This window comes from Manis javanica, chromosome 5 (assembly GCF_040802235.1).
Source record: "Manis javanica isolate MJ-LG chromosome 5, MJ_LKY, whole genome shotgun sequence".
Classification (NCBI taxonomy): Eukaryota; Metazoa; Chordata; class Mammalia; order Pholidota; family Manidae; genus Manis; species Manis javanica.
In genome coordinates, this window is record NC_133160.1 from 7,637,463 (window position 1) to 7,659,224 (window position 21,762).

General features: G+C 42.3%; 1 protein-coding gene across 7 annotated transcripts in view; it reads left to right on the plus strand.

Moving 5' to 3' along the window:
* Positions 1 to 21,503, plus strand: part of ZNF217 (zinc finger protein 217) — a 35,120-nt gene extending 13,617 nt beyond the window's left edge. For all 7 annotated transcript variants that reach the window (XM_037006308.2, XM_037006314.2, XM_073236423.1 and 4 more), the window contains 5 exons: positions 8,772 to 10,533; positions 13,744 to 13,857; positions 14,560 to 15,948; positions 17,335 to 17,466; positions 19,352 to 21,503. In XM_037006308.2, coding sequence (XP_036862203.1) covers positions 9,051 to 10,533; positions 13,744 to 13,857; positions 14,560 to 15,948; positions 17,335 to 17,444 — 3,096 coding nt within the window. In that variant the 5' untranslated portion in view covers positions 8,772 to 9,050 and the 3' untranslated portion in view covers positions 17,445 to 17,466; positions 19,352 to 21,503. The remainder of the gene's footprint in view (positions 1 to 8,771; positions 10,534 to 13,743; positions 13,858 to 14,559; positions 15,949 to 17,334; positions 17,467 to 19,351) is intronic.
* The last annotated feature ends 259 nt before the right edge of the window (positions 21,504 to 21,762 follow it).

The window sequence follows — 21,762 nt, forward strand, 5'->3', positions numbered from 1 at the left end:
TCTTGATCTGGCCCCTAAGTGCGAGCAGCACGGGGTGGGGGGTAGCGGCCTCGCTATGGGCGGGCGGCCTGCGGGGTCGCGGGGTACCTGCCCCCGGAGCGGAACCGGGCAGTGGGGACCCTCTGGGAGGCAGGGGAGAGCCCACGGACTCGAGGCCGCGGTCCTGGGCGGGCGGGGAGTTTTCCCGCAAGGTTTGGCAACTGGGGCAGGAAAGTGGCCATCTCTGAGACCCTAGTGGCCCGTTTACGCTTGGAGCAGCAGAAACTTTTGTTTTTTCTCTTTCTGTTTCTTGTTTTCCCAAGGAAAGGATAGCCACTTTAGAGTTTGAGGCTTTGGCGTGTTCCCTTTTGAAATTCCTTGAGCCTCAGTTTATCTTTTGGAATCAGCCTATAGGGCTTGGACATTCCTGACCGGTTGCAGTGGTCCTCTGGCCAAGCTGGGGTCGTGTATTGGCCACCGGGCACACTAACAGCCTTAGCTGGCTTCCTAGTTTGCTAGGTCGTTTGGAACCATTAAGCTGTATGTTTTAAGAAGCCTAGGTCTGATTTAGTTCAGGTTGATTCAATTATGTCTTCATTGCTTTTGAGTTGGTTGAATGAGTTGACATGAGATTAAGCTCAACAAAAGAAAAGGCAGGGTAACAGCAGCTGCCCGCCAGGCCTGGCCACTAGGTAGGGGTCTTCTCAGGCCTTTCACCTTCTCTTTTGTGTGTGTCAAGAAGTACATTTAAGATGGTCTTTCACTGTACTCCCCACCTCCCCCTTCCTGGAGTGGATGGACTGCCTTGATTGATATAAAAATAAGACTCAAAATGCTAAATTTTATAATACTTTGAGATTGCGTAGAGTGTAAAAAGCGTCATGTCTGTAGTGACAAGTGCAGTAATAACCTAATTGCTTTTTGTCTGAAAAAATAGAAGTCAAACCACTAGTTTGTGCTTGCTTAGTTAATGTGTGCTGAGAACTTTTAAGGTGTGTCCTTAATGGTAGATGACTTTTTCTGAGAAGTCATATTTATTTTAGATACTGTTTTGTTAAGTATTCCAAAGACTGTAGTAGACTACCTATGTGTGTGTTTAATCAGTCCTGGTGTTTTTAGTCGAAGCCACCTCCTCCACCCCAAATGCTACCATTTTAAAGCAGATACATAAGTTACCAAATTCAAGAGGCTGTGGTTTATTTAAAAACTCAGTTGTCAGTAGCTACAAGACAATTTTATAATGTATGTGGCTTGTTAGAATAGGGTTATTCTGATTTGGAATTTTAATGAATTGTGAGGAGAGAGGCTCCTGCTTCAGAGCACCACATTGATTTGCATGCTGGAGGAGGAAGTGGGGGAAAGATGACTTTTCTAGAAGATGAAGGACACATACTTCTCTTTAGTGTCCAACTTCTTCCAATCCTTTTATCTTCACACCTAACACAATGCAGTTTGACCTTTGCTGTTTTTAAATAACTTGCGAGGTCAAAGTTTAGCAGTTGTCTTGGGTTCATATTATTCCTTTCACTTCTTAATCAAAAAAAAAAAAGGAACTAATACACTGCTTAGATAAAATTTGTAGATAATATTTTCCCCCTTCACCCTGAAGAATAAGACAGCTTTGTTTCCCACCCCGCTCCCCACCCCCCAGGTAGTAGGGGAGGAAGGAGGGGGAGCAAAGGTTTTGACTTTGCTTTACTCTTAAGGTGAAGGTAGATTTGCATTCTCTTTGTAATCCTCCATTTCCAGCAGTGGGACTTGAGGAATGGCAGCAGCCGGTTTCCCTTCCAGTGGGCTTTTTACAGAGGAAATCTGAAAATAAGACTTCATCATCAAGTCACTTACAAACTGATGAAATAATTAGGGAACGTAATGGCCTGGCGAGGACAGAGTCCCTCTATCTCCTCGTTTTAGATAATCGCTTTTCTCTCTGAACGTTGATGATGAAATGGCATGTTTTTGCCACAGCAGGGTTGCCTTTTCCCAGCCCTGGAGCACTCTTAATTCTGAGACGCTTGATTAGAGCCTCAGGGGTCCCAAAAGATGTGCTGTTTTCCCACTTCATAAAATTACATTCTTTTATCCCCGTTGTCGCAAACATGATACTGGTTAATAAGAACTTCTGAGTAGTTTTAATGACTCTTGACTGCCTACAATTTACTACTTGAAAGAAAAAGACATACTTGTCTCTGACTCTCCGAAGGCCACAAATGGTTAACCCATCTTTATGTTTTACATGAAACTTTGTTTCCCCTTGCTCAGAAAAAATACTCAGTTTAGATTGTTCATCTCTAATTTGCTCATCATGGGTGCCGGTAGGACCTGTATGTTAGGGTTTTTGAAGTTGCTGGGTATGACTTGTTTTAAATGGTCCTTTCTAATGGCCTATTTCAGTTTAATCCTGCAGCAGTATGTTCGATAAATGAATTGGAAAGGTGAAGCCAAAATGCTGAACAGTGGTTATATGTTCTCCAGCTTTAGAATTATACCGTAGAAATGAAAATACAAGACAGTTGTATAAACTGATGGGTGTTCCAACAGAATAAAACAAGTGTTGTGAGATTTTGAGTTAAAAGACTAATGGAATATACAGAATAGTTTTCAAATTACTGAGGTTATTACAAAATAAAAACCTGGGAGGTGTTTGCAGACCAGCTACTGAGCTAGAATTAAAGGAATCCCAACCACAGCGAATAGTCTAAGTAGGGAAGGGTTTGGTTATAGCCTGTAAACTGAACTGGCAACAGTGGAAGAGTCTTGATTGGTAGACCCTATCTCCAGATTTGGGCTGGGGGGCGGGTGTTAGCTAGTTAAAACAGACAAGGGAGCAAGAATGAATTACATGGAGACAGGAAATTTCTTCAGTTTGGGTGAGGGAAGAGGCTTGATCATTCTAACTGCATGGCCTCATTTTGGAGGGGCAGAGTAAAACCTGAAATGTTGGCTTTTAGGAACAAGGTGATCTGGATTGTTTTTCTGCCACTGGTGATACAGTTAGGCAAATTTGCAGTGGTGGGCGGGGCAAAGGATTTTGAATTGAGACCGTGAGCCTACGTAGAAATCTCACTTTGAGGAAGTGGGACAGGGACCATCCTTTCCTAAAATCTGTAGCTCTTAATGAGCAAGCTCAATTCTTGTATAAATCTGTCTTCCAAATAAATGGAGGGGCAGCCCCTGTCAGCCAGCTGCCCTCACAGATTGCCCTTTTATGCTTAGCATTGGAATGCTCATTAAAAAACTTCACATTTGAACGTTTGTTGACTGGCTCTTCTTACCATCCCATTACTTCCTGCCCAGGGTAACAACATAACCGAGTTACTGGAAATTTAGGGCCAGTTTGGTAATTTTATGAAAAGTTGAGAAATAAAATTACTAAATCTGAAAAGACAGCTGAGTAAGTTGTATGAAAGAATTAGTTTACTACCTTAGCTTTTGTTCTTAAACTTGGTACCAAGGTTGATTTTGACTACCCATTCTTCCATTTCACACAGGAGAACTGCCTAGGAGTCAGATGCTAATGCTTCACATGGTGTCGTATAGTGTTTTGTGTTATTAGTTTCTAGTGTCAGGAAACCTTTTGAATTTAAAATATGGTTATATGGACTGGAGATTGGGGAGGCCAGATATGTTTTGTTCTTGAGTCAGCATTAGAAGAAATGCTTTTATTTTTCCAAACTGTATCAAGTCAGGATAACTTTAAAACAGTTCTGTTAAAACAGAAGTGTTTCTGTGTTTTCTAAATCAGGGCTAAGTTTTTTTTCTTTTTTTACCAGTTCAGTATACAGATACTGAACAGTGATTGTATGTGTTATTTGAAGGGAGACTTTTTTTTCTTAATTTTGAAAGCAAACAGGTGACTTCAAAGAGCCAGACATACTAACTTTAGTTATTTACTCAACAGAGATAGGGGAATATTTAAATGGTGTTAAAGAAAGACCTCATGCCTCTAAGAGGCATTACCCATGTTTATATTTAATCTGAAGTTAGTTAAATTGGGTATAATTAAGAACATGTACCATTCGGCCTTGTAGGGAAAAAAGTGTAGGTGTGTTAGGGTAGTGGTTTAGTTAAAATGGTTGTAGGTATTTGTAAGTCTCTGTATACCGTTATCTGTGGTGTGTGTGTGTGTGTACACATGCCTATTTTCTTTGTAGGAGTTTAAGAATATAGGGTAAGATAGAACCATTTAATTTTTTAGTTCATTGAACTCTCACTCTTCTGTATAGGAATCTAAAGATCTAAAATCTTTTCAAAATATTTAAGATACCGCTGGTTAAGGAGTAATAAATAATAGACTCATGGATAGCAATGCTTAATCTTCCTTAATTGAAATTCTTTGTATTCATTTCCCTCTTAGTTTTCTTTTTCAAGTCAAAAGATTGAATTTTTAAAAGCCAGTTTACAGACTAGTATCTGTTAATATTGATAATACTGAAACTAAAACTAATGTGTGGTGCTTTAAGTTCACATTAAGATCCTCTAATGGACCTTAACTGATTTGGAATGAATCGGGCAGTTTTTAATCATGACACTCAAATAATTCTAGTACAACATTTTTATTGTACTTTGGTCTCTAATCCTGTTTAGAACTGAGCACTTACTTACATGAGACCATGTCCTACAGGAACTTGCCAGGCTTTTTGCCTTTGAACAAATCATTTGCTTTTGAATAGTTTAGGTTGTAATGTAGAATATTCTTTGAATATTTTATACTTTTTCTTTCATTAAACATCTTTTCAGTGTTTAAAGACAACTTCTAAGCATCTTTCCACAGCGATATTAGGAAAGTCGGGTTGACTATTTAGCTCATGGGTGTGACCTTCATGATTTCCTTAGCATAGTGTTGAAGGATTTAAAGTTACAGGTTTTGATTGCTACTGTAGACTACTACATAGAGGTCTCTCTCTGCCTGTCAGATTAAGAAAAAAAAAGTATGTGTAAAACACAGAAGGGAAATTTATAGAAAACTTACACTGTTTTCTAGCCAGATCTGGGAGATAATTTAGTAGTTCAGAGGATGCAAATGAACTGGCCAGAGACTAGCAGTTGTCACTAAGGTGGCATTTACCTAGTTGTGCTTTTTCATTAAGCATTGCATAATGTGTCATATTTGCTGATCTCAAGATCTACAGCTGTGGCAGAATTCACATAGGTTTACTCACAAATGAATACCTGCTTTAAAAAACACAACAGAAGAAATCAGACTTATATTTTAGGCAGTTACAACAATGCGCTTTATATTTTTCCCCCCAAAGGTTGTGTTGTAAATTTAAAAGAAAGTATCTACGTAAGTAATCAAAATATAAATTATATCCTAGTATTCTCTCAAAATATCAGGTTATACTGGATAACCTCTTACCTTAGGTGCTTTGGGGTATATGGTTGAAGGTTAAGTGCTATCATTTATCTGAGTAAAGGTTTAAAACTTTTTTTCTTTAACATTGAAAAACATTTTTGTGAAGTACCTTTCAATAACCAAGTGTGTTGAGAATGTTTTTTCTGCAAACTGAAAGCATTAGACTGTAGGTGTTGGGCTGTAATGCCCTCCTTAACACCCTGGGCTGCTTTTGTCAAAACAGACAAGTTATTAGCAGTGTCATCCTTGTTCTTTTGGCTTCTGTGTGACCTACATGCAGAAGGCAAAGGTTCTGGGAAGGCTGTGTGTGTGCATACACACTTGAATCGATTACAATGGTGATTTGTTATTAACAGTAGATTAGGATGTCTGCTATTTTTAAAAAGTTGTTCCTGTTTAAGTATTAGACTCACTCTAAAGATTTTATATTTTTGTTCAGCAGATTGGTTTTAAGTGATGTATCGCAGCTTAAGAAAGTGTTTTGTCTGTTTACAGTTCCTAAGTCAAGAGTTGAAGGCATTTGCTTATCAGAGATTTCCCTAGTTCGCTGCACATTTTTGTTTCGGTGGGTCAATAAGGAGGGTGGTTGTAGATCCAAGTGATAGAGTTTTGCTTGTGCCCGTCATCTTTACAGTATGATTATATGTGATTTTTAAATTATACTCTTGAAATTGTAGAGAATGATAATCCAATGATGGCCCTACATAGCTGTGTAGAAGTTTTGTTGAACAGTAATTTTTACCCTAAGATCAGTTATGGCTGGTGGCTGTGGCCAGGGATGTGCGAATACTGATTCTACACCTGTACGGATGATGGAGTGTTCGTCCATTTGTTCACCAGGTGCTCACTGAGAGCCTGCGCCTGTGCCAAGGGCCTCTTCTGGGCACTGGGGTTCAGTGGCAGACAAGGCCGGCAGGGTCTCTGCTTTAAAGGAATGACCCACGTTTTGGCCTTTGCGTGAGTAGTAGATTGCTGTGATGCATGGTAGTCTGGTGCCCAGGACGGTGACCACAATTAATGGCTGTCAGAATCTGGCCCAGAAGCTGCCCTGCAGGCAGTGCCTCAGTTCTGCCTGGGAGGGTCATCTTCCGGCCCTACTGGAAGACTTCCTGGCCCACAACTTCCTCCTCTACTTCCTTCCCTTCACCTCCTAGCCTCCATCCTATTTACCCTCTGGGACAAAACTGAAGCTCCTCTTTCTCCTGAGATTTTTTTCCCACTGTGCCTCCTTTACCAATCCTTAGAAGCTGATGATGACTGACTTAACCTGGATTATGTGAACATTTCAGAGATTAAAAATAGAAACTAAACCATCTCTCTAAGACAGGCATTTCCAGTAAATGCCATTACCCTGGCTGGTAAATAATAGGAATGTACCCAAATCATGTTTCTCATCCAGAGGTTGAGTTTAGGGTTGGTGTCTTTTGGGGAAAGATTATTTATAGAACAGCGGAGCTCCTCCAAATTAAAAAAATGTCACAGACTAGTCAAATTTCTTTAAAAAAAAAAAAAAAGAAAAAGAAAAAGACAAAAGATAAAGTTGAGGTTGTAACCTAGGGAGAACTGGCTTGAATTTTGCCAAGTTAAGACATTAAACAAAAACTGCTATTTGCGATTGCCACTCTTTCATTTTTTCAAAAGGGTATTTTGGCATCAAAGTAGAAAGGGTCTAAAATAAAGGACCCTCTTTATTCAAATTGAAATTAATCCTTGTAGCTTTGTGTAGAACTCTTGAGTTGTTTCTGTTTCTCATTTAGCTGTTGGCCAGGGAAGGGAGAGTTGTCAGAGTCTGATAACTGCCCTTCTAGAATATGTGCTGTTAATTTCTAAAGTTAAAATATTACCAGGACACTGGCATTCAGTCAGTACTTACTGAATGAGTAAATGGCTACATAAAAACCTAAACTATCAGTCTCGTCCAAATACCATTAAATGTCTTGATTAGCTGACTCATTAAATATTCTTTTGAGTATGTCTTTCCACAGCTGGAGATCTACCCCCAGAACCATAGAATTTTAGGACTCTGAGAGTGATCCTATAATTTCACTGTCTGTGTTAGGTAGAGAAAAGTGAGGTATGTGGTGGTGGTGACAGCTTTAAGGTTGTGATGTAGGCAGGACTAGAACTCAGGTCTCTGGAGTGTTCTATTATATCCCACCCCCTTGGTAGGCAATGGGTGTGTTTACCCTCCATTGTGATTACAACAAAAGACTGAGAAATTAAGATAAAACACTTGAGTACATTCTTTCTTTACCCTAATCTTTGATCTGCAGTCTTATTTAGAAAAGCCGAAGTTAAAGATCTGGTTTATTGAAAACTAAAGATAGCAAGAAGCATGAGAATTTTCCTTTTTGAGTGCAAACAAGGGGAAGAAATGTTTCCTCGTCTTCTCTGAGCCAGCTGGCCCTGCTTTTTGAGGAAGTGGAGAGAAGGAAAGTAAAATTTTTTGTTAACATTGCTGTTGGTGGGAGTAGTTTGCATGGCTTTTTGTGTGCTTGGGAAGAATTAAGTGACTTCAGCTAAAGAAGTTGGGACTACTTAAAAACCATTCTGTGCTTGCCATAAAGATGGAGGGTATTGACTGTAGAGGTTAATTCTTCTCCAAGAGTGAAAATGAGCTTCTAAATGAAGTAATCCATTTTCACCTGGCCAGTGCATAAGGTGAGAGGTGGATTAAAAATGAAAGGATCCATTTTCTGATTAAAGACTGTGCTGTGTTAAAGATTTTATTTTAAATGTGTACATTCATAAGGTAGATTTGTGTGTTTTCTTATTTATTGTTTGGACAAGGAAGCCCTACCCTGATGCTTGTTGAAGGTGGAAAATTGTTGGAAGCAAACTGGGATTTGGGCTGTGCATTTGAGGTTTAGAAATCCACTGAAACAAAATACATTATTATCAAGGTTCCCCTTGGCCAAGGTGAGCAACAATTCTGAGATGTTCTGTATTTCTTGAATGGGGATTTTAGGAAAGATTTCTGGTCTTGTATGCTTATGTTTTTGACCTGTGTTTGTAATCTTCAAATGAACTTTTTAGGTGTTGTGTTTCTTGTATGTTTGTATGTAAGATAATTTGAAACTGAGGCTGTGAAAATTTTACCTGAAGTGCTTCAGTTGTTATTTTTCACAATTGTTAGAGTCTCTGGATTTGTAGTTTCTGTCCTGAAACTGTACATTTTAGATGTAAACATTAAAGCACTGTGTTTTTAGTTTCTTAACTGGATGAAATTATAGCAATTTGGTAAGTGTAGTGTACTGATTGGACAAGTGCTAATGATGTAATTAATGAACATGTTTACCAGGATGCACTCTAGTGGTTGCGAGTGAAGCATTGAATGAGGTGCCTTCTCTGCTGCATGGAAAGACCACTGAATCATCCACGCCCACCTTCTCTTTTCTTTGGTTCTAGCTAACCATTTCTATTTTTGTCTCTTTAGATTTTGGAAATCCCTTGTCTCCAGATTGCTGGAATTGACTTGCTCAAGTGAATCACCCAATGGAGACAAAGAGAACTAATGCTTTGTGCTGACTCATATTTGAATCAAAGCATTGGGGAGACTGTCTGACTTGTTTGTGGAAAGAACCAGTGATAGTCTGTGTCACTGAGCTTCCTAAGACTTCTGAAGATAAGAAGTTAGAGGAATACATGCTTTCTTTTGAACTTTTATAACAAATATTTGCTCTAGTTTTGAAGCCCAGGGCTTCTAGGCTTGTGAATGACAAGTCTTACAAGTGGCCTTATTCCATCTCCAGTAACTCCTCAACCGGATTCTTCGTTTATATGTAATCCTAAAGTGACAGAAAACATGCCAACCCAGTCCCTTTTAGTGTATCTAGATGGGCCAGAAGTTATCGGCAATTCTCCTGGCAGCCACATGGAGATAGAGGATGCCATGACACTGAAAGGGGCTGCTACTGTTCCTTTCAGAGACACGCAAGAAAAAAACCCGACCCAAATAGAAGGATACATGCCCTTGGACTGCATGTTCTGTGATCAGACCTTCACACATTCAGAAGACCTTAATAAACATGTCTTAATGCAACATCGGCCTACACTTTGTGAACCAGCAGTTCTGTGTGTTGAAGCAGAATATCTCAGTCCTCTTGATAAGAAGCAAGTGAGAACAGGACCTCCAAAGGAGAAGAACTGCAAAGAAAATGAAGATTTTAGCTGTGAGGTATGTGGGCAGACATTCAGGGTCGCTTTGGACGTTGAGATCCACATGAAGAAACATAAGGACTCTTTCACTTACGGGTGTAATGTGTGTGGGAGAAGATTCAAGGAGCCGTGGTTTCTTAAAAATCACATGCGAACACACACAGGCAAGTCCGGGGCCAAGAGCAAACTGCAGCCTGGCTCGGGGAGCCCCGCGACCATCAACGAGGTGGTGCAGGAGTCCACAGCCCAGAGCATCTCATCTCCTTACAAAATCTGCATGGTCTGTGGCTTCCTGTTTCCGAATAAGGAAAGTCTAATCGATCACAGGAAGGTGCACACCAAAGAAACAGCTTCCGGTTCGAGCAGCACCCAGACAGACTCTCAGCAGGAGGGGATGCCATCTCCAGGGCAAGAGTTCTTGCAGTTTTTAAACCTGAGGCCAAAATCTGACCCTGAAACCGTGAAGACGCCTGCAAAATGGATACCTCAGCTCGACCCATTCACCACCTACCAGGCATGGCAGCTGGCCACCAAAGGGAAGGTGGCCGTTTGCCGAGAAGTGAAGGAGCAGCCAGGGCAGGAAGGGAGCACCGACAATGACGACTCGTGCTCAGAGAGAGAAGAGCTTCTAGGAATTTGGAATGTGAGCAAAAGCCATCCCGAAGGTTCTGGGAAGTCCAGAACAAGTAAAAGCGGTTGTGCGGGCCTCTCACAAGATAAAGAGAAGCGTAGACACGCCAGCAGTGAAGTGCCTTCCGTGGATGCAGACCCCAAGTCGCCCAGTACCAGGGAGAAGCCGACGCATTGCTCCGAGTGCGGCAAGGCCTTCAGGACCTACCACCAGCTGGTCCTGCACTCCAGGGTGCACAAGAAGGACCGGAGGCTGGGCGCCGAGTCGCCGACCGTGGCCGCGGACGGAAAGCGGCCCAGGACGTGTGCTCCAGACCTGACCACCACCCTGGAGGAAAATGGAGCCACTGACCGAGAGGGTGGCTCTGAGGACGGCTCCGAGGATGGCCTTCCAGAAGGGCTCCATTTGGGTGAGTGGCCCCACTGGCAGGCCAGAGGTGTGGGGAGAGGGTCTGAGTCCAAGCTCTTTCCTGGAGCCACTCCGGTGTAAGTCCCTGAACCTCTCAGGACCTTAGTTTTCTCATTTCTTGAACAACAGGGCCAATGAGGAGGCCTCCTTACTCTCAAGGTTTCTTCCTGTTCTGAAAATTCTGTGCTTTTGTTTTGCTAACAGGAGCCTCCCACACACCCATTTTAACTTGTGCATCCACCTAAACAGTGCTTCTTAACTGGGGTGATTTTTGCCACCAGCGGATGTCTGGCAGCATCTGGAGATTACTTTTTGTCACCACAACTGTGTTGGCATGTGAGCTGGCACCCAGCGACCCAGTGCACACTGCACAGGACAGCCCCGCCAGAAGGATAGGACCCCGAATGTCAGCAGCATCAGGGCTAAGAGACCCTGGCCTTTGCTTATGTTTTTCTGGCATTCCCGATGTTACCTATAAAAACAGGTTATCTTTACATGCAGGAAACTTCCCTTTCTGTCCAGGCCCAGCTCACACATTTATTCCACATGGATTTCTAGTGGTCACAAAAGGTACTGGGAAAGGATAAACCAGAGCAAAAAATACTAGATGTTTGACCATTTGGTACTTCTTGGTACCCTGTCCTTTATGTCTGGGGGTCTAGTATTCATTAATAGCTCAGTAACTAAAACAATTTGTAAAATAAAGGGAATGTGAATGCATCAGATGTTTTAAAGAACCCTCATTTGCTAACCCAAATTTTTAATGTACTGGTGGCATTCTTAGGAAGTGGAGGCCATCACTGAAGGCTTGCCGTTAGTGTTTCTTGAGTCCTAATGGGCATTGTTTACTTGGAAACAGTTAAAGCCCCTGCATAATCAACAAGTGAATGATGAGAACATGAATTAGTCTTAGAGAAACATTATCATTTACAAAATTGTCTTGGCTTAGACCAGTGCTGCCTTCTTTCATTGTAATTTGCTCATGTGTTGGTCTTGGAAGACTGTGTGTGGGACCCAGGGTGAGGCTGACCAGATGATGCACTGGGCTCTGCCCTTCTCGGAAGCCAGGGTTTGTTCTGATCACGTGATGGATGTGCAGTTTTCATATCAAGTGTTTAGAATGTTTTCAGTTTCTTGGGACACAGGAGACCTAGCGCTTAGCACACAAAACCTTCCGTTTTCAGCAGTCTAGAGAACATGTAATGCTGTCTGAATGCCATCCCCAAAGGGGCTCTAAACACAGACCTCTAGGCTTCTCTAAGTGATTCCTGTGCGTGTGGGCACTGTTCCTCAGGTGCAGCAGTGGGGAGATGAGTGGGCCTGGGCGATGGCCCGGTGCACTGGCAGACATGAAATGGCCAGTCACATTCTGCTCTGAGGTGGTGTGGCCAGAAGAGTCAGGCAGAAGACTGGGGCTAGGTCATCAGGTGGATAGAGTACCAGATAATAGCTGGGAGCGCCGAGACTTGTCTTTAGTCTGGTTCTACCACTGCGTTGTTCTGTGACTGATAACATGTTGATTAACCTTTCTTTGCCCTGATTTCCTTGTTTGCAACATCGGTTGATCCACCCTTGTCTTCCCATCTCCCAAGGATGATTTCAACAGCGTATTTATAAAAAGTTCACATTCCTTTAAAGGACAGCATTGAAAATCAAAGGTTGTGCTAAAGGAGCAGGAACCAGGCAGATGCAGACATTTCAGGTCCCTTGTGTTAAAATAAGGACATTTCATAACTTATTGGATATGATGCAACATACCATAAATCCTGACACATAGTTGGAAGTAGGAAATTGCAATAAGGTGCAGGCTCAGCTATAGCAAACTCAGCTAGTTGGGTGTGTTTGTAAGAAAACTGGACATTCTCTGTTTAGGGAATGGATTTTTCTAAATCTGTGGTATGATGTGGTCTTCGAGATTTACCTTAGTGTTACTACTGTCAACCTGGCTTTCTTTGGATTTACTTCAAGAAGATCAAAAGGCAAATTAATATTTTATTTTTTCCAACTTTTATGAATTGTAATAATTATACATGTCATGACACCTTTTTAGAGCAGAGGTTGTCTCACAGTTGGATGAGGTGGTTGGGTCATAGGTGGATACATTTTCCTCAGGGAGTTTAGAGGCGACAGGGATTGTCCCATTGACTTCATTGTATCTGGAGGATCACTAAGGTTTGCTTATAAGTTGCTTTTTATAAATCAGTAAGCTGTCAATAATCTAGATTTATTTAATATGTAAATGCCGAATGCGGGAGGAGTAGAGGAGAGGCCTCTTGCCAGGTTTTCCATATTTAAGAGATGACCTCTGTTGTCACCATTGTAATGTGTTGTGATGTGACCTGAAGTCAGGGCTGTATCCGGAACTTTCACGCTTGGGTTTGGGGAGTGGTGGTTTAACTGCAGCAGACCTAATTGTCTTTGGAGGGCTTGTGTTTGAAGAACAATCATCCTTTAACTAGTGCCCCCAGTGTTGTTCACTGCCCTGGTCATCCTGCAGGGATCCACGGTGAAAGTTTAATGCATTGTAATTGGGCAGCAGACTCTGATTTGTCAGATATGATTTTGCCCATGTGGGTGCCTGTGGATGATACTATCTGTTCCCCAAAGCTGCTAAATTTTGACACACTTTCCTGGGTGTTTGCCCAGTCTCCAGTCTTTCATTTTCTGTAAAGATTAAATTGTGCTTGCTACCCTCTAGTGGTAACTTGCCTAATCTTAAGATAAAAAACTTAACTTTCTTTGGTGGTTGGGAAAATTGGTGTTTCATATTTGGCTCAGTTTTCTCAATCCTTATTCTGAAGAGGCTGGTTGGTCCAGCCGGCGTTTGCAGTCCTGCCTCAGATTGCCAGGTCCTGCTCTTTTGAGACCTGTTGGGAGAGCAGAGCTGCCCCATGCATTTTGACTGTTCTGTGATCTTTCTTGGGTTTAAGACAAATGAAGAACTGAATCTTTAATATCAAACTCTGCTATCCTCAGAAAAAAACGAACAAAAACAGAACAAAACAAAACAAAAACGTGTTAGGAAGTTTTCAAAACTTCGTATAACCTCAAAACAACACTTGGTGTGTTTTTAGCCTTTTTGGTTTTATGCCAACCAACCCTAGGTTATTGTATGCTTTCCAAAGATGTGTGTATCAGTAGTTAAGCCACCTAGCCTTATTCATGTAATTGAACTATCTTCTCACATAAGTATTTTTGTTTCTGCTTTCAGACAAAAATGATGGAGGAAAAATAAAGCATCTTACGTCCTCAAGAGAATGTAGTTATTGTGGAAAGTTTTTCCGTTCCAATTATTACCTCAATATTCATCTCAGAACGCATACAGGTAAGAATTTAAGATTTTTTTTGAAAGCATGTATTCAAAGAATTATGTAGTTCTGTGTCTTATTTTGTTCAAATACTCTGTTAGATCCTTGAAAAAGCTTAAGCATAAACATGTAATGTGTTGATTGCAGCTGTCAGTTCAGTTCTTTTAGTGTCATTGTAACTTGAACAAACTTGCTGTTTTGAAGTTAGCTTTTTGTTTAGTTTCTTACCACTGTGTCCTGACTCTCATCTTATTAAAATCTCTTTAATGTTTTATTATGCCACAGCTTTTTTTTTTTAATTTAGAATGAAATGAGAATATATTTAGTAGCCTTTTCTTTAGATTGCAGAAGCAGCTATGACGTAATGGTTTAGGAGGCCGCGGGGACTTGAATTTCCTCCCTTGCACGTTCTGGCTGTGCGATGTTGGGCAGTTTTCTGCACCCTGGTTGTGGGAACTGTAAGAGTGGGATGGTGGTAGCGCCTTCCAGAGGGCAATTGATAAATTAGATAAGCTTTAAGTGTGCCGTTTTACTGTTTTAATTCAAGATGTGTTCACATTTTCCAATATTCAGTATGGTAAGGGTGATAAAACAGCTCATGAAAAATCGTGGTTGTGAAGATGAGCAGAAAGGAAAGAGTGGTTTTCTCTCCAGGTTAGCCTTCTGCTTTGATACCTGTTTCATAAACTTGTGTAACATAGTGACATTCCTTATTTCAGGTGAAAAACCATACAAATGTGAATTCTGTGACTATGCTGCAGCGCAGAAGACCTCCCTGCGGTACCACCTGGAGAGGCACCACAGGGACAAGCAGATGGATGCCGCCCCCGAGGCCAGGGACGCCAGCAAACACCCGGATGCCGACAATGCACTACTCACCGCCCACAACACGCAAACCAAAAATTCGAAACGATTTTCTAATGGTGCCAAAGATGTTAAAGGCGGCCCACCCACAAAGCAACTTAAGGGGATGGCCGCTGCCTTCCAGAACATTCTGGGCAGCGCTGTCCTCTCACCAGTACGCAGAGATACTCAGGATTTCATTCATAATGCAACCAATGATAGTGCTGATAAAATGATCAAAACTCCTGTGCCAGCTTATTTGGACAAGTTAAAGAAGAGGCCAGCCGTGAAACCTGCGCCAAGTAACCTCAACTGCAGAACTGAAGCGGACGGCGCCGCCCCGATAGGGGCGGCCAAGGGGGAGGCCGGCCGCCGGGAGAGGAGGGCGGAGGCTGCGGCCAACTGCAAGGAGGACTCTCAAGAGAAGCCTTTGAACCTATCTCGTGGGGCTCTGCACAGCTGCCCGGCAATTTCTTTGAGCAAAAGTTTAATCCCAAGCATCACCTGCCCATTTTGTACCTTCAAGACGTTTTATCCCGAAGTTTTAATGATGCACCAGAGACTGGAGCATAAGTACAACCCTGACATGAACAAAAACTGCAGAGGCAAGTCTTCGCTCCGCAGCAGGCGCACCGGGTGCCCACCCGTGCTCCAGGGGAAGGACGTGCCTCCGCTGGCGACCTTCCGCAAGCCCAAGCCCAGGCCTGCCCTGCCCGCGCAGCCCAGGCCTCTGCCAGCCGACCGAGCCAAGCCGAGCCCCCCAGGCCCGGGCCGGATGCCCCCGCCGGGGCCCGACACCAGCACTTTAGCACCCAGCAACCTGAAGGCGCCCCGGCCACTGCCCGAGGTGCCTGCCCCGGAGAAGGCGAGACGGCCCGAGACACGGCTGAAGTCCGCCCGGGATGCGCACTGGGCCCCACCGGGGAGGGACTATTTCTGCGGCCGTGCCACCTCCGAATTTGGAGAGCCGCTCCCCAAAAGGCTCAAGCCCTGCGCGGCATCTCTGGATGGGGACCAGCCGGGGCCCACTTACCGGCGGGGCTTCGAGCTCCCCAAGTACCACGTGATGCGTGGGGTGCCATCGCTGCTGCCCCAAGAGTGTGTGTGCCCACCTCCCGCAGGGCTGCCCCCCAAGCCCAAGTTCATGGGATCCAATGAGGCGGAGCCCGCGGGCCTGCTGACTGCGCAGAAGCCCTTTGGGGGCTCCGGGCCACTCTTTGCCTGCGGCCCCGCGGGTAGCCCCACGGCCGGCCCGGCGTTGGAAGGTACGGTTGGGCCCAGCTTGCTGGAGTTGTGGATGTGGGGGCCAGGCGACACCCAACATGTTCTTAGACTCAGCCATGGTTGTGACCCCAAAGTCAGCCCTACAGGACAAAACCTTACCCCTGAGTATTCAATTTCTCCAGTTACTTTGGTTTCTTTCCCTTTGGGGTGGTGATGTTAAAGAGTGCAGGACCGTAGTCCGGCCCATTCCTGGCCTGCTGTGGAAGGTCCAGGTTCACGTAGACTCGGCTCACCTCTCACATTGGTCTCGTTTTATCCTGGCACACTGTTGGCTGCCCAGCCCTCAGCCCCAGCCTCGCCTGGGATTTGGGACATTTCTGTCCATGCTTACCCACCCCCACCAGACTCTGAACTCTGTCAGACCAGAAAATGCCCCTTCTGTCACTTTGAATTGCCGGCAGTCCTGTTATGCCCCCCATAAGGGGACTCAAGAGGGTGAAATAGCCCTGAAGATCCTTGGCCTGCCTGGAGCATAAAGTGTAAGAACTGCTGGTTAAATCATCGTTGACCAGTTGTGATGTTAGGACTTCTAGAATTATACCACCTTGTCTATTATCTAGACTTTGTTAAATGTTAAGTGAATTTTAAAAGTTACCTTATTTTGTGGATACTTTGGATTGCTCCCCTGGAAATAGTTTTAAAGCTCCTACTTCCTCCTGGCTGCGTTTCCTAGATGTGTCCGGCCCATGCCTGTGCACGTAAAAGGTGGATCAGTCTGTCCCACTTGGCAAACGTGATCAAACCACGCCTGCCTTTGTGGGATATAAACTGTAGGTCTGTGCCACCCCCGAGACAACCCATTTGAAACCTCTCAGTTTGTATTTCAAATTAAGGTTCTGTGTGGGGGCCGTGCTCTGTCAGCTGGATGACAGTTGATCTGGTACGGATACCAAATTAAAAAACAATTGCTTTAACACACTCCAGTGAATCTTACAAAAATTGAAATGAAATATTAAATTTTGCAGCCTTTTGATTAAAGGCATGCATTTTTCCTCCTTCACACTTAAAATGGACACGACTTGAAGAGAGAGGGCTCTGTGTTGCAAATGAAGCCCCTTTTTAAATCGGTGTTTTTCTCTTTTATGCAGTTTTGGTTTATGATGCACTTAAGTTTAAAATATTTTGTTACCATTTTTTTTTGGCTTTTTAGAATTCTTGATGACATGTCCTTAGATAATTTTAGCTTCAGTGACTTAAAATTCTGTGCTAACAAATGTTCTTAGACATTTCTGCTGTAATTTCATGTGTGTGGCTGGTATATTCTGATCACATTAGCAGTCAGGACCCTCCCCCACTCCCCAAATACATCTTACCTAATTGTTGAACTTAATTCTGAATGCCCTTCTACACTTTTTTTTTTAAATTAGGAAAAAGGCCTGTGTCCTATCAACACTTATCTAGCAGCATGCTACAAAAGAGAAACTACGAGAATTTTATTGGGAATGCACATTATCAACCAAATGACAAAAAAACTTAACTTCCTATTTGGGGGAAGAAAGGTGAGCATATACAGTGTATTGATTTTATTTAATTGAAGAGAAACCATCTAGCTTTAAACCAATACAACATGAAGTAAAATTGCTTTTCATGTTAATTTTGAATTAAGACTGAGAGTGCTCTGGGTGTCTGGATATAAGTGATGATGGTAAATATTAAAGAATGTATAATAGCAACTGGAATTTACTAAATGGCCAATGAAGTGTTTTATAATAATGACCTCATTTAATCCTTTACACCAGGGGGCTTTAGATCAGGGATCAGCAAATTGTCCTCCCTATTTTTGTCAATAAAGTTTTATTGGCACACAGCCATGTTCATTCTTTTACCTCCTGTCTATGGCTGCTTCTGTGCTGAACTGCCAGAGTTGGGTAATTGCCACAGGGACCACATGGGCTGCAGAGCTGAAAATACTTACTCTCTGGCCCTTTCCAGAAAAAGTTTGCTAAGCCCTGGATTCGGGGGTCCTGTGCACACTTTACAGATGTGGAGACTGAGGCTTGGATCGTGCAACTTGCCCAGTGCCTCACTCTGCCTGGTTTTTGGCCTAGACCTGCACCGTGCAGAGGCTCTGCCCCAATCCTCCAGTTTAGGAGCTTGTTCAAAACCTTTGTAAATCCTTACCTGTTGTGGGAAGGGATTGGCGTAGGAGCAAGTGGGTTTATTTTGACTTTTTGGTTCACATGGCACGTGTGTCTAACTGTAGCTCCCCACGTGACTCAGGTAGAAAGTAGCCTTGGAGTTACATACGTGTTAGTTTTAGTTAGTTCCGAGTTTGGGTCGAGGCGGTGATGTCCATGTACTGGTTACACTAGGACTCATACTCACAGCAGCCTCCGACTGATGCCTGCTGGATCCAGACCCAGATATTAAAAGATAGTCATGGTTCAGGGCGGAATCTTTCCTTTCTGTTTTCACCCCGACATACCCGGGGCACATCGGGCACACGCAGCTCTACCACGTTCTCTCCCCGTCAGACATGATAAGCAGAATGAGTGAGTAAGATGGTGTCGTCACAGGAATGAGATTCTGTCCACCCCCCAGGAAAACATGGAAGCAGTCTGTGGGTCAGGAGGACAGATGATCAGTAACAGGTTACCTGCACGGCACCTTACAGCCAGTCAGTAACGGCGCATGGTTAGCCCGTTTGTCCAGCACTGGCCTCCTGCAGCTCCTGGGCTTCTCTGCGTTTCCGTCCACCCGGAACATGCCTCCCGCACCCTCTGCCAAACAATCTCTTTCTGATACTTCTGGAGCAGGTCACACGTCATTTCTACAAAATGTGTACTGGGAGCTAGGAGCTTCCTCATTTGTGTTCCCTCTGTGGTGGTTCATACCCATTTCTGCCCATCTTACCCTGTGTCCGACTTCATTGCTAGCAAAGCTTGAGAGGGAGACCCTTTGTTCAGTGCCCACCTCACTGCCAGGAATATGGATAAAAGTTGGTAGATGTTGGCTGAACAAATGATGTTATGCTTCATGCGCCCTTCTCCTGAAGGGAGGTAATTGTAAGTCATTTGTTTTGTCAAAAGTACTCCTGGTCCGTGCCATGCATTTTCCTTTCATAAGGTACAAACATGCAATTTCTTGTGGGTGGTAATTGCCTTTGCCAGACTTACTGTGATAGAAATTCTGACACTTGCTTGAATTACCTTTGTTACATCACTCTTAAGTCTGAATTAGCATCCCCTAAGTAGCACAGCATTATCTATTTAGTCTCCTGATACTTTGATTGCAGAATTTGAGCCTAAGTGGAACCTTATTACAGTTCTAGATCCCTTTAGTTCTATTTATTTATTACACCCTTTTCTTTAAAAAGAAGTAAAAGGTGTTTCTAAGTTGTATTGTGTTTTATTTTAATCACTTTTTAAACCTTTTTCCCCATAGGTCTTGGTGGATATAAGTGTGTACCCTCCGCCAGATTAAATTAGTTCATCCTTTGAGAAAGCATACGGTGAAAGCTACTGAGTTAAGCTGTGACTGCACTGTGCATACGATATACAAGGAACACTACGGTTTTGTAAAACTGTTCTAACTTTTGAACCAAATAGCAATAAAAAACTATAGCTGGAACAGTTGAGTTGTTCACAAATGGAGACGGAAATCTCTATTTTGCGCCTGAATAATATTTTTTTTTAGAATTGACCAAATAAGTGGAGTTCTTTGCATACTTGAGCGCTGCTGACAAGGAATCATTTGGATTGGGGGGGGGAGGGAGTGGGTTGGGTAGGGAGAAAGTATATAATGCTTGCACCTCAGGTAAAAATCTGTAAATGCATAAGTTGTAACCTTGTTTAAATACTGTGTGTATTCTTTTTTTCTAATGTAGCTCATCACTTTGAGCAGTTTCTGCTATTTGTGCTCTTTCATTTAAAATGTATGTCAAAAAAATTTGTTTTTCAATTATTTGTATTATGGTAAATCCTCTGCCGTCTATTGTCTTAACAGAATTGTTGACGGAAGTATTGACCCTCTATGAATATGTGCTGCATGTAATTGAGGTCAGCCATTCTGATTTTGGTGCCCTTGGATTGCAAATTTCAGTATCAACTGACGAAGAGTCCAGATCCCCGGTCCTTTTCTGAGGGAGTGGGGTATTTGTGGGATTTTTTAACTGCCATGTGTCTACAGAGAAACATTTTCTCTGCAAAGCAGCCGAATATCCAGTGGATGTACCAAATTGTGTGTGGAGTCACTTAAATCTGTTTCCTATCAAAGTAATAATTTTTGTGGGAAAATTCATTTTTCTGAGCATTTGCCTAAATTAATATATAGAAAATAGAAATGCCAACTTAATACATGTGAATTACATATATTAGAAACACTTTTAAAGGAAATGAAGGTTTTTGGGTAAATTTTAGGTTTGCATTTGTAAGTCTCGGTGTGTCAGTCATTTGGGTTAACAGTTGACATATTCGTGTGAATCACAGACACACATACTGAATAAGGAACCGCCTGCTGAGCCTTCTGGGAGTTGGGGAAGAGGTAATCTGTTTCTGGACCTCAGTTGTCTTCCCATTTTTGGTTGTTTTGAAGCAGCAGTGTTTTTCTCAGTGCACATACAACTTAGGTTTTAAAGAGAGAATAACCATCAGCTGGCTTGCTAGATGTTTTAAATTTTTGTTCCCTTAATATGCAATCCATGGCTGAGTGTATTCAGCAGTACATGGGGTTAGCGACACAGAATATTTTATTAAGAAAACTGTTTCAGAAATAATTTTGCACTGTAAAGGGAAAAGTCCTAAAAGAATCCTGATTTTTTTGTTTTGTTTTCATAATGCAACATGAGGCGTACTTGATAGAGAAGTCTTAAATTCCTGTGTTAAAGGGAGACCTAATTGGGGATCACTCTGCTGGCATTGCAATGAAGTGCTTTGTATCAGGAAAGTGTACACTATTTACCTTATTTCCTGTTCACAAGCTGAGCCATATGTACATAATCTAGGTTTTTGTTTTCATAGTTTTGCACTTTTATAGCCTATTTTTGAAGATTAACACATTTGCAAGATGATTAACTTGATCTTTGCCTAATCCAATGAGTGTTACAGAAAGCTCGCTGTGACTATAAATGTAAATCTTAAAAGGGGATACTTAATAATAGAGGGCTGAAGTTTAGCCCTGTATTTAAAAAAAAAAAATCACCAAATCTATTTGAAACCAAGTCAATTTATGTCATGCTGAAATTGTGGGGACTTTCAGATTTCTCCTTTCTAACCACATTTCTGACTGCAAAAAATACCAGTTTCTTTTTCTACAGCCCTTGTACTCCAAAATGTTTTTTTTATCCATCAGTATTAAATATTGGGATACTACTGGTTTTGTATGTATTTTTTTTCTTTCTTTGAAACAACAGTACATATAATAGAGGTACAGTCCGTTGGATTTTTGTTTATGTATTTATTTCATTCCATTTTGATTTATTTTAATTGTTGATACTTAAGTTGTCCAACAGTAGACATTACTTGTTTTATTTATGATATATTTCAGCTTAAAGTTATGTTATTATATGTGAATGTAAATATAGATTTGGTGTTTTGCAGTCTGGGGTTTTGGTCTTTATTGTGTGTTCCTGGTTTCTGATTTTGTTTTATGTAACTTTTCATAAGTACAATTTTAAAATGCACAATAGTGGAGAAAGGAAATAGTCCACACATGCAGACCCATTTTGCCAGTCTTTGCAGTGCCCCCACACCCCCTCCAAGTATTTTAGAGCAAATCTTTGACGTGATTTAATTTCAACCCCCAAGTACTTCAGTACTATCTCTTACCAGATAAGGGTTTTTCATGATCACACCTAA